General features: G+C 41.6%; 2 protein-coding genes across 4 annotated transcripts in view; both read right to left on the bottom strand.

Annotated features, from left to right (window-relative positions):
* ssuh2.1 (ssu-2 homolog, tandem duplicate 1) overlaps positions 1–4,651 on the bottom strand; it is a 35,117-nt gene extending 30,466 nt beyond the window's left edge. The window contains exon 1 of one of the 2 annotated variants that reach the window (XM_064304422.1): positions 4,236–4,651. In XM_064304422.1, the coding sequence (XP_064160492.1) occupies positions 4,236–4,266 (31 nt within the window). In that variant the 5' untranslated portion in view covers positions 4,267–4,651. The remainder of the gene's footprint in view (positions 1–4,235) is intronic. The other variant, XM_064304421.1, reaches the window with a different exon arrangement.
* A 3,225-nt stretch (positions 4,652–7,876) lies between these two features.
* Positions 7,877–18,739, bottom strand: ssuh2.2 (ssu-2 homolog, tandem duplicate 2). Of its 2 annotated transcripts, XR_010324799.1 has the most exons (14): positions 18,508–18,739; positions 16,803–16,852; positions 15,965–16,069; positions 15,779–15,848; positions 14,951–15,080; positions 14,608–14,668; positions 14,206–14,327; positions 12,062–12,124; positions 11,447–11,529; positions 11,255–11,347; positions 10,764–10,869; positions 9,394–9,501; positions 8,863–9,146; positions 7,877–8,604 (listed from the first exon to the last, which is right to left on the bottom strand). XR_010324799.1 is itself a non-coding variant. In XM_064304419.1 (13 exons), exons 1-13 carry the CDS (start codon positions 18,528–18,530, stop codon positions 9,003–9,005), a joined length of 1,158 nt encoding a protein of 385 aa, XP_064160489.1. In that variant the 5' UTR covers positions 18,531–18,739; the 3' UTR covers positions 8,794–9,002. The 2 variants fall into 2 exon arrangements, 1 of the variants encoding a protein (XP_064160489.1); XM_064304419.1 differs by lacking the exon at positions 7,877–8,604 and having other exon boundaries at positions 8,794–9,146.
* Between the last annotated feature and the right edge of the window lie 40 nt (positions 18,740–18,779).

Genomic DNA, 18,779 nt, shown 5'->3' with positions numbered 1-18,779 from the left:
TTTTTGGGTCCGATGCCGATCCCGATTTTGGAGAGTCAAAGCCCACCGATTACCGATGATTTGACCAATATTTTGTCAAAAAGTGCAACGTTTTCAAATCAATTTGAAAAACTTGTATTTTATTAAAGTTTCTATATTTAAGAACATTTAACTTATAAGCAAACAAATAAAAATAAACATACAAAGAACTTTTTAGATAAAAAAATGTAAAAGATGATATTAAATTAAATATATATATATATAAATATATATATATTAACACACAAAATAATTCCAAATCTTGCTTTTACTCCTTTCTTTTCCAGCCATCTATAAAAAATTAATTTTAAAAAAATCAGTTTTCCAGTTTCAAACATGTATTTTTATTAATATTATTATTGTTGATGTTTTAGTTTGTTATTATTATTTCTTAGTATCTATTCTCAGTAAATTAATTATATTTTCTTATTTTATTCCTACTAAGACTATCTAGCGAGCTTCCCTGTCCATAAGAATTCGGTGGTGAAAATAACTACAATGCGCTCTGACGCGTGACTAGATGACACTCGCTCGCAATAACGCATTAGCTATTGACACAGTCTCATTATTTCTTATTATATATTCTCAGTAAGTTAAATGAATTATATTTTCTTATTGTATTTCTACTACATGATCTCAAAGAGTAAGACATTACCTATCGGAGCTAATGAGTGAATAAAGTGTAACGTTAGATTAAATTAAATTGACTGGATGAAATACGTGAAAAAAACTACAATGCGCTTCCCTGCAGGTTACCCGCGCTAACTGTTGGTTGATTCACTTCTCCAACAGCAATTCTTCTCTCATGTTATCACGACAAAGCTAGATAACATGGCTTAAAATGATCCACATTAGAAGTTTCATCGGCGTTTTTACTGTCTGGTTAGCGTGCTACGATGACGCGTGACTAGATGACACACTCGCTTGCAATAACGCGTTGGCTATCATATAGTATCATATAGTAGCCTAGCTAATACCATTATCTCAGATAAAAAAACAAATGCGTGATGCATTCAATCACCATTTTACTTTGGCTGGTTATTTATTTGAGAATACAGCGATGTCCTCTGGAAATGTAGATCCTACGCTGCTTATGTGCTCACTGACACTTCATAAAAGCTTGCTAGCCAGCTAGCTTGCTAAAGTGAACCAAATAAGTCAGCTAGCTCGCTCGCTTGATAATGAGGATTGATAAACACAGTGGTCGTATAAACGCATTTAATTAAAAACTTTCACAGATATACATACCTTTATTGCGGCAATCGAATCTGTGCAGACAAGTCCTGCAGTGGAGAATACTGGATGAGGCACGAGTGACAAACGTCTTATTACAGAAGTAGCGCGTCAGCTGCTGCAGTTCACACTTGTATTAGACCTCCCTCTACTGGATATTTCTAGTAAATAGCAACTACAACGTTCGAACAGACAAGTACAGATAAATAATCAATGTTTTTTTGGTTTATTATACTTATTTAAAAATCGGGACACATGGCCTGCATAACTGCCGATCACGATGTCGTCAAAAAAAGTCAAATAATGGCCGATATATCGGCCAAACCGATATATCGGTCGGGCTCTAGTTATAATATACACTCATCGTCCACTTCATTAGGTACACCTGTTCAACTGCAAACTGCACCCGCAAATATCTAATCAGCCAATCATGTGGCAGCAACTCAATGCATTTAGGCATGTAGACATGGTCAAGACGATCTGCTGAAGTTCAAACCAAGCATCAGAATGGGGAAGAAAGGTGATTTAAGTGATTAAACGTGGCATGGTTGTTGGTGCCAAACGGGCTGGTTTGAGTATTTCAGAAACAGCTGATCTACTGGGATTTTCACACACAACCATCTCTAGGGTTTACAGACAATGGTCCATAAAAGAGAAAATATCCAGTGAGCGGCAGTTCTTTGGGCGAAAATGCTTAGTTGATAGCAGAGGTCAGAGGATGATGGCCAGACTGGTTCAAGCTGATAGAAAGGCAACAGTAACTCAAATAACCACTCATTACAACCGAGGTATGCAGAAGAGCATCTCTGAACGCACACCACATCAAACCTTGAAGCAGATGGGCTACAGCAGCAGAAGACCACACCGGGTGCCACTCCTGTCACCTAATGAAGTGGCCGGTGAGTGTATAAGGAGACTCCAAGAAAGGCCTAGTCCTTCATGAGCAAGAATGAGTCGAGGCACCAATTTGCCAACAGATGTGTCAGCGAATAATCCAGCACTTTGAGAGCAACGTTTCCCAAAGACACATCAGTAGAATTTTGGGCATTCCACCCTCTACAGTCCACAATATGATTAAAAGATTCAAGGAATCCAGTCAAATCTCAGTGTGTAAAGGGCAAGGCCGAAAACCACTTCTGAATGCGCATGATCTCCGATCCCTCAGATGTCACTGTCTGTCGTCATGTGTCCGTAATGGATATCATGACATGGGCTTGGAAATACTTTGGTAAAACTTTGTCAGTCAACATCATTTGCCGCTACATCTACAGATGCAAGTTAAGGCTTTATTATGCAAAGAAGAAGCCATGCATCAACACTGTCCACAGCTGACTTCTCTGGGCTCAGTCTCATCTGAGATGGACAGTAGCACAGTGGAAGCGTGTTTTGTGGTCCGACGAGTCAACATTTCAAATAGGTTTTGGACAAAACAGCCGCCGTGTCCTCCGGGCCAAAGAGGAAAAGGACAATCCAAGCTGTTATCAGCGTCAGGTCCAAAAGACAGCGTCTGTCATGGTGTGGGGGTGTGTCAGTGCCCATGGCATGGGTAACTTGCACATCTGTGAGGGCACCATTAATGCAGAAAGATATGTACAAATTTTGGAGAAACATATGCTGCCATCCAGACGCCGTCTTCTCCCGGGAGGTCCCTGCATTTCCCAGCAGGACAACGCCAAACCACATCCTGTCTGGATTACAAGTGCATGGCTGCCTAAGCAGAGAGTGCGGGTGCTGGACTGGCCTGCCTGCAGTCCTGACCTGTCTCTGATTGAGAATGTGTGGCGCATTATGAAGCGCAAAATATGGCAACGAAGGCCCCGTACAATTGCGCAGCTGAAGACCTGCATAATGGAAGAATGGGGGAACTTCCCACTTGCTAATCTTAACCAACTGGTGTCTTCAGTGCCCAAACGCTTAATAAGTGTCATTAAAAGAAATGGTGATGTCACACAGTGGTAAAAACTCGACTGTACCAACTTTTTTGGAGCGTGTTGCAGTAATCAGATTTGAAATGAGTGTATATTTTCAAAAAACAATTAAATTGACAAAGTAAAACATCAAATAATGTTCTGTTGTAGTGTTTTCAATATAGTACAGGGTGAACAGAATTTGCATTTTCACTCCTTTTTGTTTAATCAGCATTTCCATACTGTCACAACTTTTTTGGAATTGGGGTTGTACATTAAAAACTGCAACAGCTAATCCTTATTTCACAGATTATGACAGCCATTAATAATGCGGATCTGTGGTCTAGGGATTTTAACCTGAGGTTAACAGGTAGCCTAAAGAACTGGGTTGATGACTGGAAGATCGCAAGCAGACTCGACGCTGGAGCTGACCCATTCTGTTTAAATTATGATAGATAGAGAAACCGGTATGACAGCTTTTAGGATTCTTTTACGTAATTATGTAATCTGCATGCATCCACGCACCTAAACGCATGCACTGGCATCAGTTATTTCTGTGTAACGGACCCTGAAACCGTTTTACGCGTATTTTGGCACTGCAATTCAAATAAAAAATAACAATGACAAGATATATCCAGATGTGTAATAGATTCGATCTTTCCATGATTTTCGTTTTGTTGGAAAGATGTTTAAAGCTAAAAATATTGTTTGACTAACGATCATATTAGCTAAATTACATAAATATAAGTTGTCCAGCCTTTATTTTAATAGTAGTTAAGCTGTAATTCGCACCACTAATTGAAAATGTTATTTATTTATTTACTTATTCATTTAGCTAGCCTATTTAGTTAATGATACGACTCAAGTGTGTTGTGGTCCGTAGATCAATACCAAGATCATGAATCTACAGAGATCTCTACTAAATGCTACAAGGGTTTGGAGAGGAGTTAAAAACAAAACATTCCAGGCGAAAAATGAGCTGAAACTACGCGACTATGTTGACCGTAATGTCATAGCCTACGCCATCTGTAAACAAGCAGGAATGTCTCAGTGTCAGTCTTTTGAGGGAATACTCACCTAGATCCCCTAAATAGTTTCTTTCATCCATGGTTTTGTCAGAAAATGCCAATGCTCGCCCTATCTTCTCTTTAAGACCAAATCACGCAGGATGAAAGTTTTATATGAACGGGCAACGTTAGGTAAAGAATAGCTTGTGTTGAAAAACTACGGAATGTCAGCCCCGCCTGTTCAGACCCTTTGTTTTTCAATGTACATTCACGCACGAGTAGCGTTTACGGTAAAGTTCAGAAAACATCGTTAATAAGCAGATTTGTGGGCGTACACATTTGAAGTGCCAAACACCGAATTGCGCGGATCTGGACCTATCAAAATTATTTGCTTTAAATGTCGTTTTCTTGTGTGCACAAAGGAAGCACGCGGTCGTCGCAGATTAAATCCAATAAGGGAACTGCAAACCTGCCCCAGCATTCTAAATCACACCCCCTTTCGTCATGATCCCCCGCACCCTATGGAGAACTAGCGGGGAAAAGCAGTGGAAAAATAGCAAAAGACCCGAAAAGACCACGCGCAAGGAATTCGCAACTCCAATGAAGACGAGTTGAGACGATGGGACCTTTATTTGTGCATTTTACTCCCAATTCAAAATAAATAAACATTTCCCTGGTACCAAACTGCTAACAAATAAACGATATTTTAACAACTCAAAATGCATGTAGGCTATTCTAGACGTTCGAACTCGGCAGGTAAAATAATAATTACAGTAGAGTGAGACGGGGAAGACCCTCCCCTTATGTTTGATCCAGATTTCGATAAAACATTTTTTTAAGGGGACAAGTTAAAGTTACACATTTTAAGACAAAAAGCCCTGGGAACATCTTGGTCCACAATAAATGTGTAAGTGTCAAGTGGGATTTCCATACAGACACACATTTGTGTAATGAAATTTTATAGCTGAGTGAAAATATTATTTGTTGTTCCTTGTAGCATCACTAACCACTGCTAGAAGGGATTAACAGTAAGTATAGTGGCGGAAAGGTTATTTGGTGTGGTGATTTTAATTCCCGTAATGAACTGTGAAGAAGTGTACATAGAGCCAAAAATGCAAATATAAAAGAGGAAATCATGGATAATAGAGAGCCAGCATTAGTGTAAATGATGGAAGTGGAACAAGAATCCATATTGCCAGGGGCACAGAATCATGTGTGGATCTAACATTGGTATCTGCATCAATGGTAAGGAGATGTGAATGAGAAGTAATGAGGGAAACCACGATCAGAAGTGATCACTATCCAGTAATGTGCCAGGTTAATGCGGATGTAAGAGTACAAAGTGGTGACCCTCACAAGAGATGGTGCTTTGAAAAAGCAACCTGGGAACTGTTTAAACACTTACGCCAATGGGAAGGGCAAAATCTGGAAACGGAGGGGTCTGCAGATGAGTGTGCTAAGGCAGTAAGATTGGTAATTGTCCGAGGAAAGGTGTAAGGTGGTCAGCTGCGGGGATGAAGCTCTCCAAGTACTGAAAAACGGACTGACTGAAAGGAATAGTATAAAACATGATTGGAGTCCAGCATTAGCAAGACAAATGGTTAAGAGAGCAAAACAGGAGGTGTGCTGTGAATTTTGTGCCTTCTTTTGGCAAGAAGCACCAAAATTTGAATAGTTTGGAAAAGGTTTTAAAAACCAATGGGAAAGGGCATCTGTGGGATGCCCAGTGTTTGTGGAGGGAGATGCCACTGCTTCTGTCACAAACGAAGAAAAAGCTAATATGATTGGTCGGGCATTTTCTGTGGCTCACAGATGTGACAATCTGTGTAGTTAGAGCAAAACATGAAGTAGAGAAATGTTAAAGGAGCATGGGGATGTTCTGAGGAGGAAAGGAGACAGGAGAGAGGCCATGCATGTGGAGTTTAGCATGTATGAACTGACGAGGGCTCTGGAGGGATGTGGGTGGGCGGCTCCTAGAGAGGACGGAGTTTGTTCTGTGACGATAAAACATGCACCAGACAATGCGATGGAAGCAGCGACAGAGACAGACAATAAGGTTTGGAGGACTGTTGCTTCTTGTGAAGTAGTAAAGCGCAATGGCATTGCAATTTTAAAATATTTTATACAGCCAGGTTGTGACGGGGCGTATTCGCCGTCACGGCAGCTAATACTGCCACTGAATTCTTTGTTTGCGTGTTTGTTAAATGTCTGTATACGGTTAACAGTTGGTTTAATACCTTCACAGCACTAACATTCACCGGGCTAGCTCATCCATTCACTTTACACCACCTCCATAACTCCCGTAGTTCATACCAGTTTGTTTAAATGTGTGCACCATCTAAATAAATCGCGCTGCTGCGAGAACAAACATATTCCCTTATGCATAGGCTACAGTACAAAATACCCCCTTTTGCTCATTTAAATGTTCATTCATCTCAACAACACAACCAAACACTACACCATCTTGTTGTTTAAAGGTTTAGTTTATTTAACATTAAGGTTGTTGTAATGTCTTACCATATTCCAATTTGTTCTGTTGTGTTCGTCGGTCTCACTACGGGAGCGCGCGTCCGAGCGGGCGTCTTGTGTCTCTTTAATTCTCCGTGTTTGCCGGAAGTACGGCTTTCAGTTAACTTTTATTTATGCTGTTTTGTGCCGTTTTGACTCAGTCATTATTTAGCTTTATTATTTATAATAATTATACTTTATTCTCGTGGTTGATTTTTAACCTTCTTCTCAGTTTATTGGCGTTTTCTTGATTTCACCCCAAATCTCCCCCTGTGAAGTGGCGAGTAATTGGATTAGTCCAATCGTGGCGGGAGTGAGGGGTTTATTTAAGCACTTCAGATCAGTTGCTCAGGGTTGGAATGGATGCAGATGTCTGCTTTCCGGCTCTACCTCAGTTGTGTGAGGAACAAAATCGTTGACTAGACAGAAGTCTATCATTGAGTATTTGCCTTTAGTTGCATATTATTTTGCTTTGACTCTCAGGTCGTTTTCTTTTGCTTATTGTATATATTTTTGCACTTTTGGACTTTTGTTTTATTTTTCCTTCCGCATTTTTTTCCTTAATTGGGAAAATAAAACGCATCTTTCCGACCTACAACTGCCTAAGCCTCTGAGTGTTCCCAACCATCCTCCTCAGGAAGCTGGGTCTAATCTACCCTTTGACACAGGTATAGATCCCTCTAGGAGTTCCAGCTGTAGGCCTATTGCCCTTGACATCCAATTTATAAAGTAATGGAACGTGTAGAATAATGGGAAAAAAATGATGGTGAGAAAGATGATGTACACTACATGGCTAAAAGTATGTGGACACCCCTTCCAATTAGTGGGTTTGGCTACTGAAGCGCTTGGGATGATGGCTGTGATTATAGCTCAGGATGGGTGCAGAAGGTAAAGCCACTCGGAGTAGTGATACGCTCTGACTCTGCTGAAGCGTTGAATAGTCTGAAGTCTAATTGTGGAAATAATGGGGATGGGGATGGCGGTTTGTTTTTGCTCAAGTTGGAGTGGAAGGTGATGAGAACGTGGATGCTCTGGCTAAGATTGCTGGGAGGGCAGAGGTGGTAGATATACAGGTAGCACTGGGCCGTATGGAAGTCAAGTGTAGTTAGGCATTTAAAATGCCAACCTTAATACAATGCTTCATAATTACATGCAAGAAGCTATGCAATGTTAGTCTAAGTTCAAATGAAATGGAGTTACATGTATATTGCACAAGCACACATTTATTAGAACAAAAAAATCAGGTTTAAAAAAAAGATTTTTGGTTTCTTGAAAAAATATGAATTCCCAAATAAGCCGGTACATTTAAACAACTGCTAAAACTCTCAGAAGCACAGTAATCTCCAGTACAAAAATTATCTTCACCACTGATCCACACTTCCATACTGGATAAAGACGTTTTATCAGCATTACAGCAAACCAGCAATAATCACAACTGATTGTATGTATGTATGTATGATTGAATGTGTATAAGTAGTATAGCCTGAAAAATGATTGAAAAGTTTAGGAAAATTGTAACAATTATTTTGCAGTTCTTTAATATTCAGTAGTGGAAACAGCCTAAGACTCTACTTTCATAGACCGAAGAAGGTTAAGTGCTCTTGAGCACTAGATGATTAAGAGTTGTGTCATCATGTCAGTAGCCGCGTTTCCAGTGATGCTAGCCAGGGCTAGCTTCATGGTGAAGGTTCAGACAGCTGGCCCATGTTTCCTCACCCATTCATTATCAGGCCTCGGGGATGCCAGAGAAACTCAAAACCCCTCCCTCACAGCGAATCCTCGCCACTAACGTCTCATTTACGGTGGGAAAAAGCCGCCAGGGAAGTGTTTTTATAGCTCCTCATGACCACACTCCTTTACGTCAACTGGCCCATTGAGGACCAAGTGAAAGAGGGAGGAGGCACAGCCGATGCGCTGGCAAAGCTGCTCAGCTGCTGGCGTCTACGCTCTGTCTGCGCGTTAGCGGTCTTAAGCCGCCTAGGCTGTTATTCTAGACAGTCCTGTACCATTAGCTTTGCACTGCCTCACGTGTAGGTGCGGCTCACGTGGTGTCACGGGCTGCCTTACACGTGTTAGCGGTGCATGCTGCCTTAGCGCACCGGGTGTTAGCGTGTTTGTCATTAACTGGCCTGCCCTTAGCGCACCGGGTGTTAGCGTGTTTGTCATTAACTGGCCTGCCCTTAGCGCACCGGGTGTTAGCGCGCCAGGTGTTAGCGCGCCTGTTATTCGCTCGTCTGTCATTAGCTCGCCGGGCGTTAGCGTAGCTCTGGAAACGCGGGTACTGGGATGACTGCAGGAAGGGTGTGAATACGGAGCGCGTGTGGTGTGTTCACAGGATGGAGCAGCAGCAGCACTTGGCAGGGTAGTCATCGGTGTAGACTTTGTGCTCAGCCCCGTACACAAAGTAGATGTGAGTCTTCTCCTTCCAGCTGTAGTGCACACGTGTGACGTGGATCAGTTCAATGGTCTGCCTCTACACAGGAGGAAAAGAGCAGTCTTGCATCAGGGGGCCAGAAATTATTTACTGCTGGAGGTAAAGAATCTCCTCCTCTTAAACAGACTTGGTCTATCGGGGTAAGTCTCAATCTCAGAAAAAGCTTTGGTGTTTTATACACACACACACGTGCGTGCATACGCACACACACACATGCATGCATGCATACACACACACATAAAGGATGTGGGAGGTAGGATGGTGCAAGTGTAGGAACTGAACTCACCTGTTGCAGGATGCGGCAGGAGGAGAAATACTGGGCCTGGTGTTCTTTCACAGCCCTGTCTGCTGATTGGTTGATGGCGTTATCTGGGAAACCAGTCACCGGGTAGACCTGCAAAAAGCAACAAAAATGTCCACACGACAGAAAACTGTAGCGCTGTTCTATGGACACAACTTTTTCAACCAAACATGCTCTTTTCAGCCAGTCATACCTATATGCACTTCCTTTCTGCAGTTGGTGGTGTGAGTGTGGTCAGAACTGCACAATCACAAAATATAGAAGAGCCAGTATTCTGTTTAACCGTTGTGTTGTCCTCAGGTCATAAACGACCTTTAACAGCTGTGAAAACATCCCAAATGTATTTTTTTAAGCTTGAAATTTGGTGACTTTTCCTGGACTGAACCTACCATTCAAAAAAGCATTGCCTTTTTTTATATCTTTAGAAATGCGGTACACCATCAGGCTACAAAGACTGTCTAACAAGTCTTTAGTAACCCTGCAGTTATGAAATCAGAATTCAATTAAAAAAGCACTTAATATTTACATTTTTGTAATACAAATGAGTGGTGTAGACTGATGAAGTAGGAAAACAGTTATTCACCAATTTATTGATGTGTGACAGGTTGTTTTATATTAAAATATTGATTAGGGTTTGAACAGGCTTCACCACAGGGGGCCTGTCGAGGGTGGGTCATTTTTAACTTTGTGGGTGCATGCATCATATGAAGACAACACAAGGGTTAAAACTGATTTTCACTCAGCTTTCTCAAACACAGCACGTCAGACATGAGCTCATGAAAGGCCCGCTGCTTACAGCTCAAAGAGGCTTTTGGATTTTGGTCATTTTCACCCTGACGTTGTTTTCAGCACATCATAACCATGCTTAAAAACATGTATAACCACTGAAATATATCTGCCAATATATAACTACTGAAATATATCTGCCAATATATAACCACTGAAATATATCTGCCAATATATAACCACTGAAAGCACAGCATGTTCCAGTATTGGATTTGTAATGAAGTCATCTATAATTGTGATTTGATGTGCACTACAACGCCATACAAGCGATATGCAGCTATTCAAAACAAACTCCGATTATCACCTACTGTAGATATTATCACAGTTAAATATTTTCACAGATTTTTTAATCCAGGTTTTTAAAATTCAAAATGATAAAGATCCAGATAAATTCTCTGATTTCTAATAGGAAAATAATAAAAAACTGAAGTTCTAGGGCATACTTATATTTATTTACACAAATAAATGAAAGTATGAAAGTATGTGTGTGAAGTAACGATGGCCTCCATTTAAATAAAGGTGCTGGTTAGAGTGCAGCTGTGGTGTAAATTAAGGTGTTCTGTTCTTACCACAGGGCTCATGTCAGTGAACATCGTCTCCCCGGTAACGGAGCTGATCCGGTCCATCGGCAAACCCGACTGCCTGTCTATTACACCCTCAAACACGTTGTTTTTCCTAAAGCGAGCAGGAAGAAGAAAAAAATAAAATAAAATCTCAGTGCAATACACATGTTCCTATGGAAACCACAGCGGTTCCTATGATTTTGTGTTCATAGCTGGCTTAATACCTTATTAAGTATAACATTACACTGGTCAGAAAAACTGTGTGTTTGCGTGTGTGATTTGTGTCTGTATGTGTGTGTACATTTACACAGCATTTCAGTTCAGTCAATTCAGCAAATTTACTGAAGTCCATTTATAAACCGAAGAATGAATAATAATTTCTGTGAAAAGTCTTCCAATTTTTGAGCTGGGCGAATTGAAATGAACTGAAAACGTGTAACCTCAGTAGTGAAACTACCGACTCCGATGTAAAATATGATCGAGGTTGTTGGCGTTACCATTTCACCACGAGCTTAATGAAGCACAGGAGCTGTCCCTTCCCCTGGCATGTCCCGCAGGTGCTGGAGCCGACGCCCGCGCAGGACGTGCACCTGGGAGACACAGAGCGTCAGTAAGCACCGCTCCGCCCTTCGGCTTGGCCGGGGTTCCGGCGCGCTCCGCGGCGAATCCGAGCGGAGGCCGGCGCTCACCGTACGCGGCCGAGGCCGTTGCAGTGGCTGCAGCGGTCGTCAGAGAAACGCCTTCCGGAGCCGTTGCACACCCAGCACTGCATCTGAAACCATGGAGACGCAGCGGCGGGAACCGCGCGACGGCCTGTTACCGTGACGCGCAGACCGGGGTCAAAACACACAGCACAGCTGTGGACTTGGCCGAGACGCACAGGTCTGTGACCGCGCCCACAAGGGTGAAACGAGCCGGCAGGGTCTTCATCATACGGTGGGTACAGGCGGGACAGAGACACACAGGATAATCCTTCCATACAGGCCTACAGCGAACAGGCCACCGTGGCCACAGCCAATTGTTCTCATCAGCGTTTAAGATGTGAAGAAGATGCGTTTGAAAACGCTGGACCCCTTTCGTTTCTGGTCAAATTTGAGAAACCCGGCAGATCCCAGAGAATTTTCAATGAAACATCGCCATTTCAAATCACAAGATCAAACTAAAGAACAATTTTCTTCCGAATATCAGTGAAACTAATCTGCTGGAATTTTCCTTGTGCCTTAAGGGTTAATGCATTTGAAATATTGTTTTCACTCAGGTCTAATCAACATTTGTAATGGAGGTGGAAAAGAAAAAGGCATTACCATTCCTGACGTCACACACTTCCTACAAGGATTTCGGCCGAGACTCATGCAAGAGTGACAACCCTAAGGGTGGGGAGAGAAGGTCATTAGAGGAGAATTTCCACTGCAGCACATATGAGCTTTGAAAATAGACAACATGACAGAGACAGAAAGAACACCCAATCTGCTGGTATTTATACTAAAACTACAGTATATCCCACTACTCCAATCCAATCTGCTGGTATTTATGCTAAAACTACAGTATATCCCACTACTCCAATCCAATCTGCTGGTATTTATGCTAAAACTACAGTACATCCCACTACTCCAATCCAATCTGCTGGTATTTATGCTAAAACTTCAGTATATCCCACTACTCCGATCCAATCTGCTGGTATTTATGCTAAAACTACAGTATATCCCACTACTCCAATCCAATCTGATGGTATTTCTAATAAAGCTGCAGTATATCCCACTACTCCAATCCAATCTGCTGGTATTTATAATAAAACTACAGTATATCCCACTACTTCAATCTGCTGGTATTTATGCTAAAACTACAGTATATCCCACTACTCCAATCCAATCTGCAGGTATTTACACTAAAACTACAGCATATCCCACTACTCCAATCCAATCTGCTGGTATTTATAATAAAACTACAGTATATCCCACTACTTCAATCTGCTGGTATTTATGCTAAAACTACAGTATATCCCACTACTCCAATCCAATCTGCTGGTATTTATGCTAAAACTACAGTATATCCCACTACTCCGATCCAATCTGCTGGTATTTATAATAAAACTGCAGTATATCCCACTACTCCAATCCAATCTGCTGGCATTTATGCTAAAACTACAGTATGTCCCACTACTCCAATCCAATCTGCTGGTATTTATGCTAAAACTACAGCATATCCCACTACTCCAATCCAATCTGCTGGTATTTATGTTAAAACTACAGTACATCCCACTACTCCAATCAAATCTGCTGGTATTTATGCTAAAACTACTGTATATTCCACTACTCCAATCCAATCTGCTGGCATTTATAAGAAAACTACAGTATATCCCACTACTCCAATATGATGGTATTTACATGAAAACTACAGTATATCCCACAACGCCAATCTGCTGGTATTTATGCTAAAACTACAGTGTCCCACTACTCCAATCTGCTGGCATTTATACTAAAACTACAGTATATCCCACTACTCCAATCCAATCTGCTGGCATTTATAAGAAAACTGCAGTATATCCCACTACTCCAATCCAATCTGCTGGTATTTATGCTAAAACTTCAGTATATCCCACTACTCCAATCCAATCTGCTGGCATTTATAAGAAAACTGCAGTATATCCCACTACTCCAATCCAATCTGCTGGTATTTATGCTAAAACTACAGTATATCCCACTACTCCAATCCAATCTCCTGGTATTTATGATAAAACTACAGTATATCCCACTACTCCAGTATGCTGGTATTTACATGAAAACTGCAGTATATCCCACTATACCAACATGCTGGTATTTACATGAAAACTACAGTATATCCCACTATACCAATATGCTGGTATATATATGAAAACTGCAGTATATTTCACTATACCAATATGCTAGTTTTTACATGAAAACTACAGTATATCCCACTATACCAATATGCTGGTATTTATATGAAAACTACAGTATATCCCACTATACCAATATTCTGGCATTTACATAAAAACTACAGTATACCCCACTATACAAATATGCTGGTATTTATATGAAAAGTACAGTATATACCACTATACCAATATGCTGGTATTTATATGAAAACTACAGTATATCCCACTATACCAATATGCTGGTATTTATATGAAAACTACAATATATCCCACTATACAGAGGAGTGTGAGGGGAATGTTATTACTGCCGTACCGTTATAGAGGAGTGTGAGGGGAACGTTATTACTGCCGTACCGTTACAGGAGTGTGAGGGGAATGTTATTACTGCCGTACCGTTATAGAGGAGTGTGAGGGGAATGTTATTACTGCCGTACCGTTATAGAGGAGTGTGAGGGGAACGTTATTACTGCCGTACCGTTACAGGAGTGTGAGGGGAATGTTATTACTGCCGTACCGTTATAGAGGAGTGTGAGGGGAATGTTATTACTGCCGTACCTTTACAGAGGAGGTGTGGGGAACGCGGACCTCCTTTTTGTTGTCCTGAAACAAGGTTGGAAAACTAACAGCGATATCCCAGGGTCCCGGAGGCACGCCCATATACCCATCCACTATCTGACCTGTGAGGCAGAGCAGGCCTTTAGACTAGTGCTAACCCTGCAAAGCATTTACTCTCTTTCTCTCTCTCTCTCTCTCTCACACACACACATACACACATACACCTACACACACTCAAACACATATGCGCATACATATACACGCACACTCACACTCACACTCACCAACATACTAATACACACACTCGCGCGTGCGTGCACACACACACACACACACACACACACATGCGTGCGCACACACGTGTCTACGGGAAATGTAATCCCAGCGGCGTGCTTTTCTTACCCGTGTACGGCTCGCTGGCCCATTTCGTAGAGCGGGATTCAGTGAAGGTCTCCAGCCGGTACTGTGAGAAGGTGCAATAGACCAACAGCCCTTACACAGGCGATTCCTGTGACATCATTGATTGTGACTAACTACCAACATACAGTACAGATTACTAGCTACCATAGTGAAAAGCATAGCATGGATGCTACCATAGTGAAGAGAATAGCATGGCTGCTACCATAGTGAGGAGAATAGCATGGCTGCTACCATAATGAAAAGGCATTGAGCAGACACAGCTAGTAGCCACAGTCAGCCCTAAGCTTGACCCATCAGTCTTCGCCCTTGGGCCATCCGCACTGACCCTGTATGTGTTGTGGGCCTGCAGGTCAGTGAAGACCATCTCTTTCGCGGGGCCTTTGCTGTAGCAGCACTTGCTGGCAGCATACTCGAGAAAAGCCTCTTTCGCCACCTCTTCGCTGATGGAGGGAATTCTGGGAAATAAATACAGTGAAATGAAGCTCCATTTTATTCACACGTTCAGGCAGACAATTTTCCTGAACACTCATTGGACAATCCTTGAGCCAATCAGAGGTGTGTGGGACAATAAAAGTACCAATTCTGCATGCTTCGGGGAGAGGAAGATTTTAATCAATGACTTATAATCTACATGAGATAGGCAAAGCTAGAGGAGATAAGCCAATTTGGCTGTGAAAGACATGCAAAGCTACTTCTGCAGATCATAGTAAAATTTTAAGACTTTGACGTGGATTCCTGAGAATTTCAAGGAACTACCAATGATTATATGAAAGAACACCATTCTGAGTAGTAGTGAAAATCGTCACTTTTTGAATGTACACTGCCTGGTAAAAAAAAAAAGTCGCTGTTTGGATTTTTTTGGACAGTGCCCACTGTACAAGCCTCTGGAGGCAGTGTTATGATCTGGGGTTGCTTCAATGGGTCAGGTCTAGGCTCAGCAACATTATGCGGCAATAAAATGAAGTCAGCTGAGTACCTGAATGTACTGAATGACCAGGTTATCCCATCAATGGACTTTTTACTTCCAAATGCAACTGAGTCGGCGATCAACTCTGTTTGCGCATTTTTCACTTTAATCTGTGTGTTTTCCTGCTAGCATCTGCAGGAGGATTATTTCTCCAGGCATTTACTGAGAACGGGCTCATTTCCTTACCGCCAGTCACCGACTGGTGGGCCCGGGCTTCCGGGACCTGGAGCCTGGGGTGGACCCTGGTAAGGCAGGTCTGGCGTTGACAGACAAGAGAGAGAAAAAAAGAGAAAACACTGTAAAGTAGGGACTTGCTGCTTCTTCAGTGTAGCACAGCTCACTTATGACAGACGCTAGCATGCCATCACTCACCATATCCTCCAATTCCTATGCCTTCATAACCTGGCACTTTATCCATCAAGTCTGCAGGGGGCGCTGTAGCCCCGCCAGCCTCTGGCTGGTTTGGATCCACAGGCCCTGCATGCAAACAAAGAGCATTTGTTTCTCCTTTTGTTACTTCTGTCTTTGCCTAGCTGCTGTTTCACCTCAATAAGAGAAGTTCTTTCAGGCCAAGCAAGCGAAGCTGCTATAATGAACCAGGACTGTTTACTGTGCACCGTATGGAACCTAGCTGATAAGTTGGGACCCTGGTGAAAGGTCACAGCAAAATTTGATCCTTTATTTTAAAGCCTGTTTCTCCTCTGTTCATAAGCCCTGCATTCATACATTCTTTATTCATGTTCTTCTCATTTTCAGACATGTTAGCTTTATTGTAATTTCTCTGTAGTTGGCTTTTACCTGTGTTAAACATGAAATATTGACTAAAACACAAACGCTGATTTGTGCCATAAGGTCAGATTAACTTATTTTAAACTGTGGCAATAATGATCACTTCCACAGCAATGCTGCTGACTCCACAAATCCAGACCATTCTGCCAATAAGGCTGCAGCATAATTATAAAGACGGCCTCTCACTTCCTTGTTTGAATACTTCAAACAAGATCTACAGAGAGTATCATTACACCATAATAAGGCCCTTTTTACTGTTTATATACTTGTTCTGTCAGTTTGTAAAAGCTTAGAAACAAACAGCACTGAAAAGAATATTGAGAAATAAAAATATAATTTACTTGTGTTCAGAGATTTTTTTCCACATGTTTGAGATCATCATAAATGAAAAATGTATCATTAACAGTGTTATTAAAAATACCTGAGCTGGGGACACTTTGATATTGCGGTGCTGGGTTTTCATCTTGGTCACTGGCAAGACAGGAAGACAGATTATTAACCGTTTCAGTTTCAGTTATTTTTTGTTGAGCATTTGGCAAGTGTGGGAAATGTACGTTCATCCCCTTTCGTAATGCTAAGGCCCTTGTTCGGTCGATGAAGCAATCACAGTCCAGTGGTAGCCAGTATGACCAACAATGCACATTCGTTTTACATTACATTCATCATTCATTTAAACCGATGAAACAACCTTCACTATTGGTGAATTCAAAGATCAAAGCTATTAGATTTCAAAGTATTTCAATGAAATGGTGAGGGGGGAATAGTTGATAATGAAATATAACGCAACGGCCCTAGTCCACAACAAGGGCCAATCCGTTTCAGGATTTTGTGCCAACTGCTCTTATTTAATTAGCTCAATCAGCTACAGCCGCAGACTGCCAGTGTATCAAAAAGATTTTTCTGAGCTCAGGCACAGGAGTAAACCAGCGTAGTTTATAGAGCGGTCGGAAAACTAAAACTGAGGTAATTGCTGGGAACAAAAGTCATTTTATTTGCACCCCAGGTATACAGTATGCAAGTTTTACACACTACCTCATCACTCCCATCTGCGTAGCATGTTAACTGTCATCATTATAAATGATAAAAATACGATGACATTCATTACGAAATTTCAATTTCGTAATACGGAAATACAGTTCATAGTATCCTGCACAGCGTAGTCTAATGTGCCATCCGGAATTTCCCCATTTGAGTATGCTTAATATTTCTTAAATACTTGACAAAATACACACGTAGGCCTACTGTTCAAACGTGAAAATCAGTAAAGTAATTCCAGCCTGTCATAAAACGTTGCTGGTCCCAGCCATCCACCTGATTTAATTAAATTAAACGTGAAATAGATTGAAGTATTTTGTACCCATGTTTGGCTCATAACTCGATGATGTTAACCGACATCGGTTTACCCATGTATGAAACTATTTACCCGTAAGCTTAAGTAAATTTAAACGACAGCATCTGACCACTTTCTTCTTTATTAATGCATTAACTGGACATTCTCTTTGGATGGGAAGAAATCAAAGTTAGGCCGGAACTTTGACACTCGGTTCAATCCACGTGATTAAACTGTTGACAAATGCTGATTGTATCCAAACCTTAGGCTATTAGTCTTGATTTCAATAACCCAGTCCCAGCCACTGGGGATGCGCAACCCAATGCATTCCTAGTGCCGGTCCCAAGCCCGGATAAATGGGAAGGGTTGCGTCGGGAAGGGCATCCGATGTAAAAACATGCCAAATCAAATATGCGGATCTGATCCGCTGTGGCGACCCCTAACGGGAGCAGCCGAAAGAAGAAGAAGAAGAATATCTTAATTTCCATCGATGACAATTCATCGCTAATTTATAGGATAGCCTGCTGGTGCAGAACTATGCCTCAGAAATAATGAAACACAACGTAGCTGTCAAATACATTTCGACATTAAAACATCCACCTACGACGATTTAGGCTATAACTCGGTGAAATGAGGAAATTCCGCTCAGACGCACACAGCAGTGTATTCTCAGAAAACATATTCCCGATCGGCATTGCTCTCCTCAGCGCAACAGTAACCTGCCGTTGTTCAACAGTGAGAAAAGGCTTTTACACGCTTAAGTTATTTATCATTATTTCGGGTATTAAAAGCTCACCTTAACAAATGGCGTCTATCCATTTCTTCTTGTGGGTCTCTCACGTCTACTGCAGGAAGTTTCTGCGTCGCTGGGCTCAAAGTTTCACTTTTTCAAAAGCGAAACTTCATCCTCTGCGGAAGTAGCATCAGAATGTTTTTTTTTTCTTTCTGAGAAATGTCAATGATCAAACACAAGAAAGGGAACAACCGGAAGCTTCTGGATGTAGCTAAAGCAAAGAGCTAAAAATAAAATAAATAATGCAGCAAGGCGTATCAGTGAAGGACTGCAGA

This window comes from Anguilla rostrata, chromosome 13, assembly GCF_018555375.3.
Source record: "Anguilla rostrata isolate EN2019 chromosome 13, ASM1855537v3, whole genome shotgun sequence".
NCBI lineage: Eukaryota > Metazoa > Chordata > Actinopteri > Anguilliformes > Anguillidae > Anguilla > Anguilla rostrata.
The sequence above is the reverse complement of the archived record's forward strand: the minus strand, read 5'-3'. Positions and strand labels throughout refer to the sequence as shown.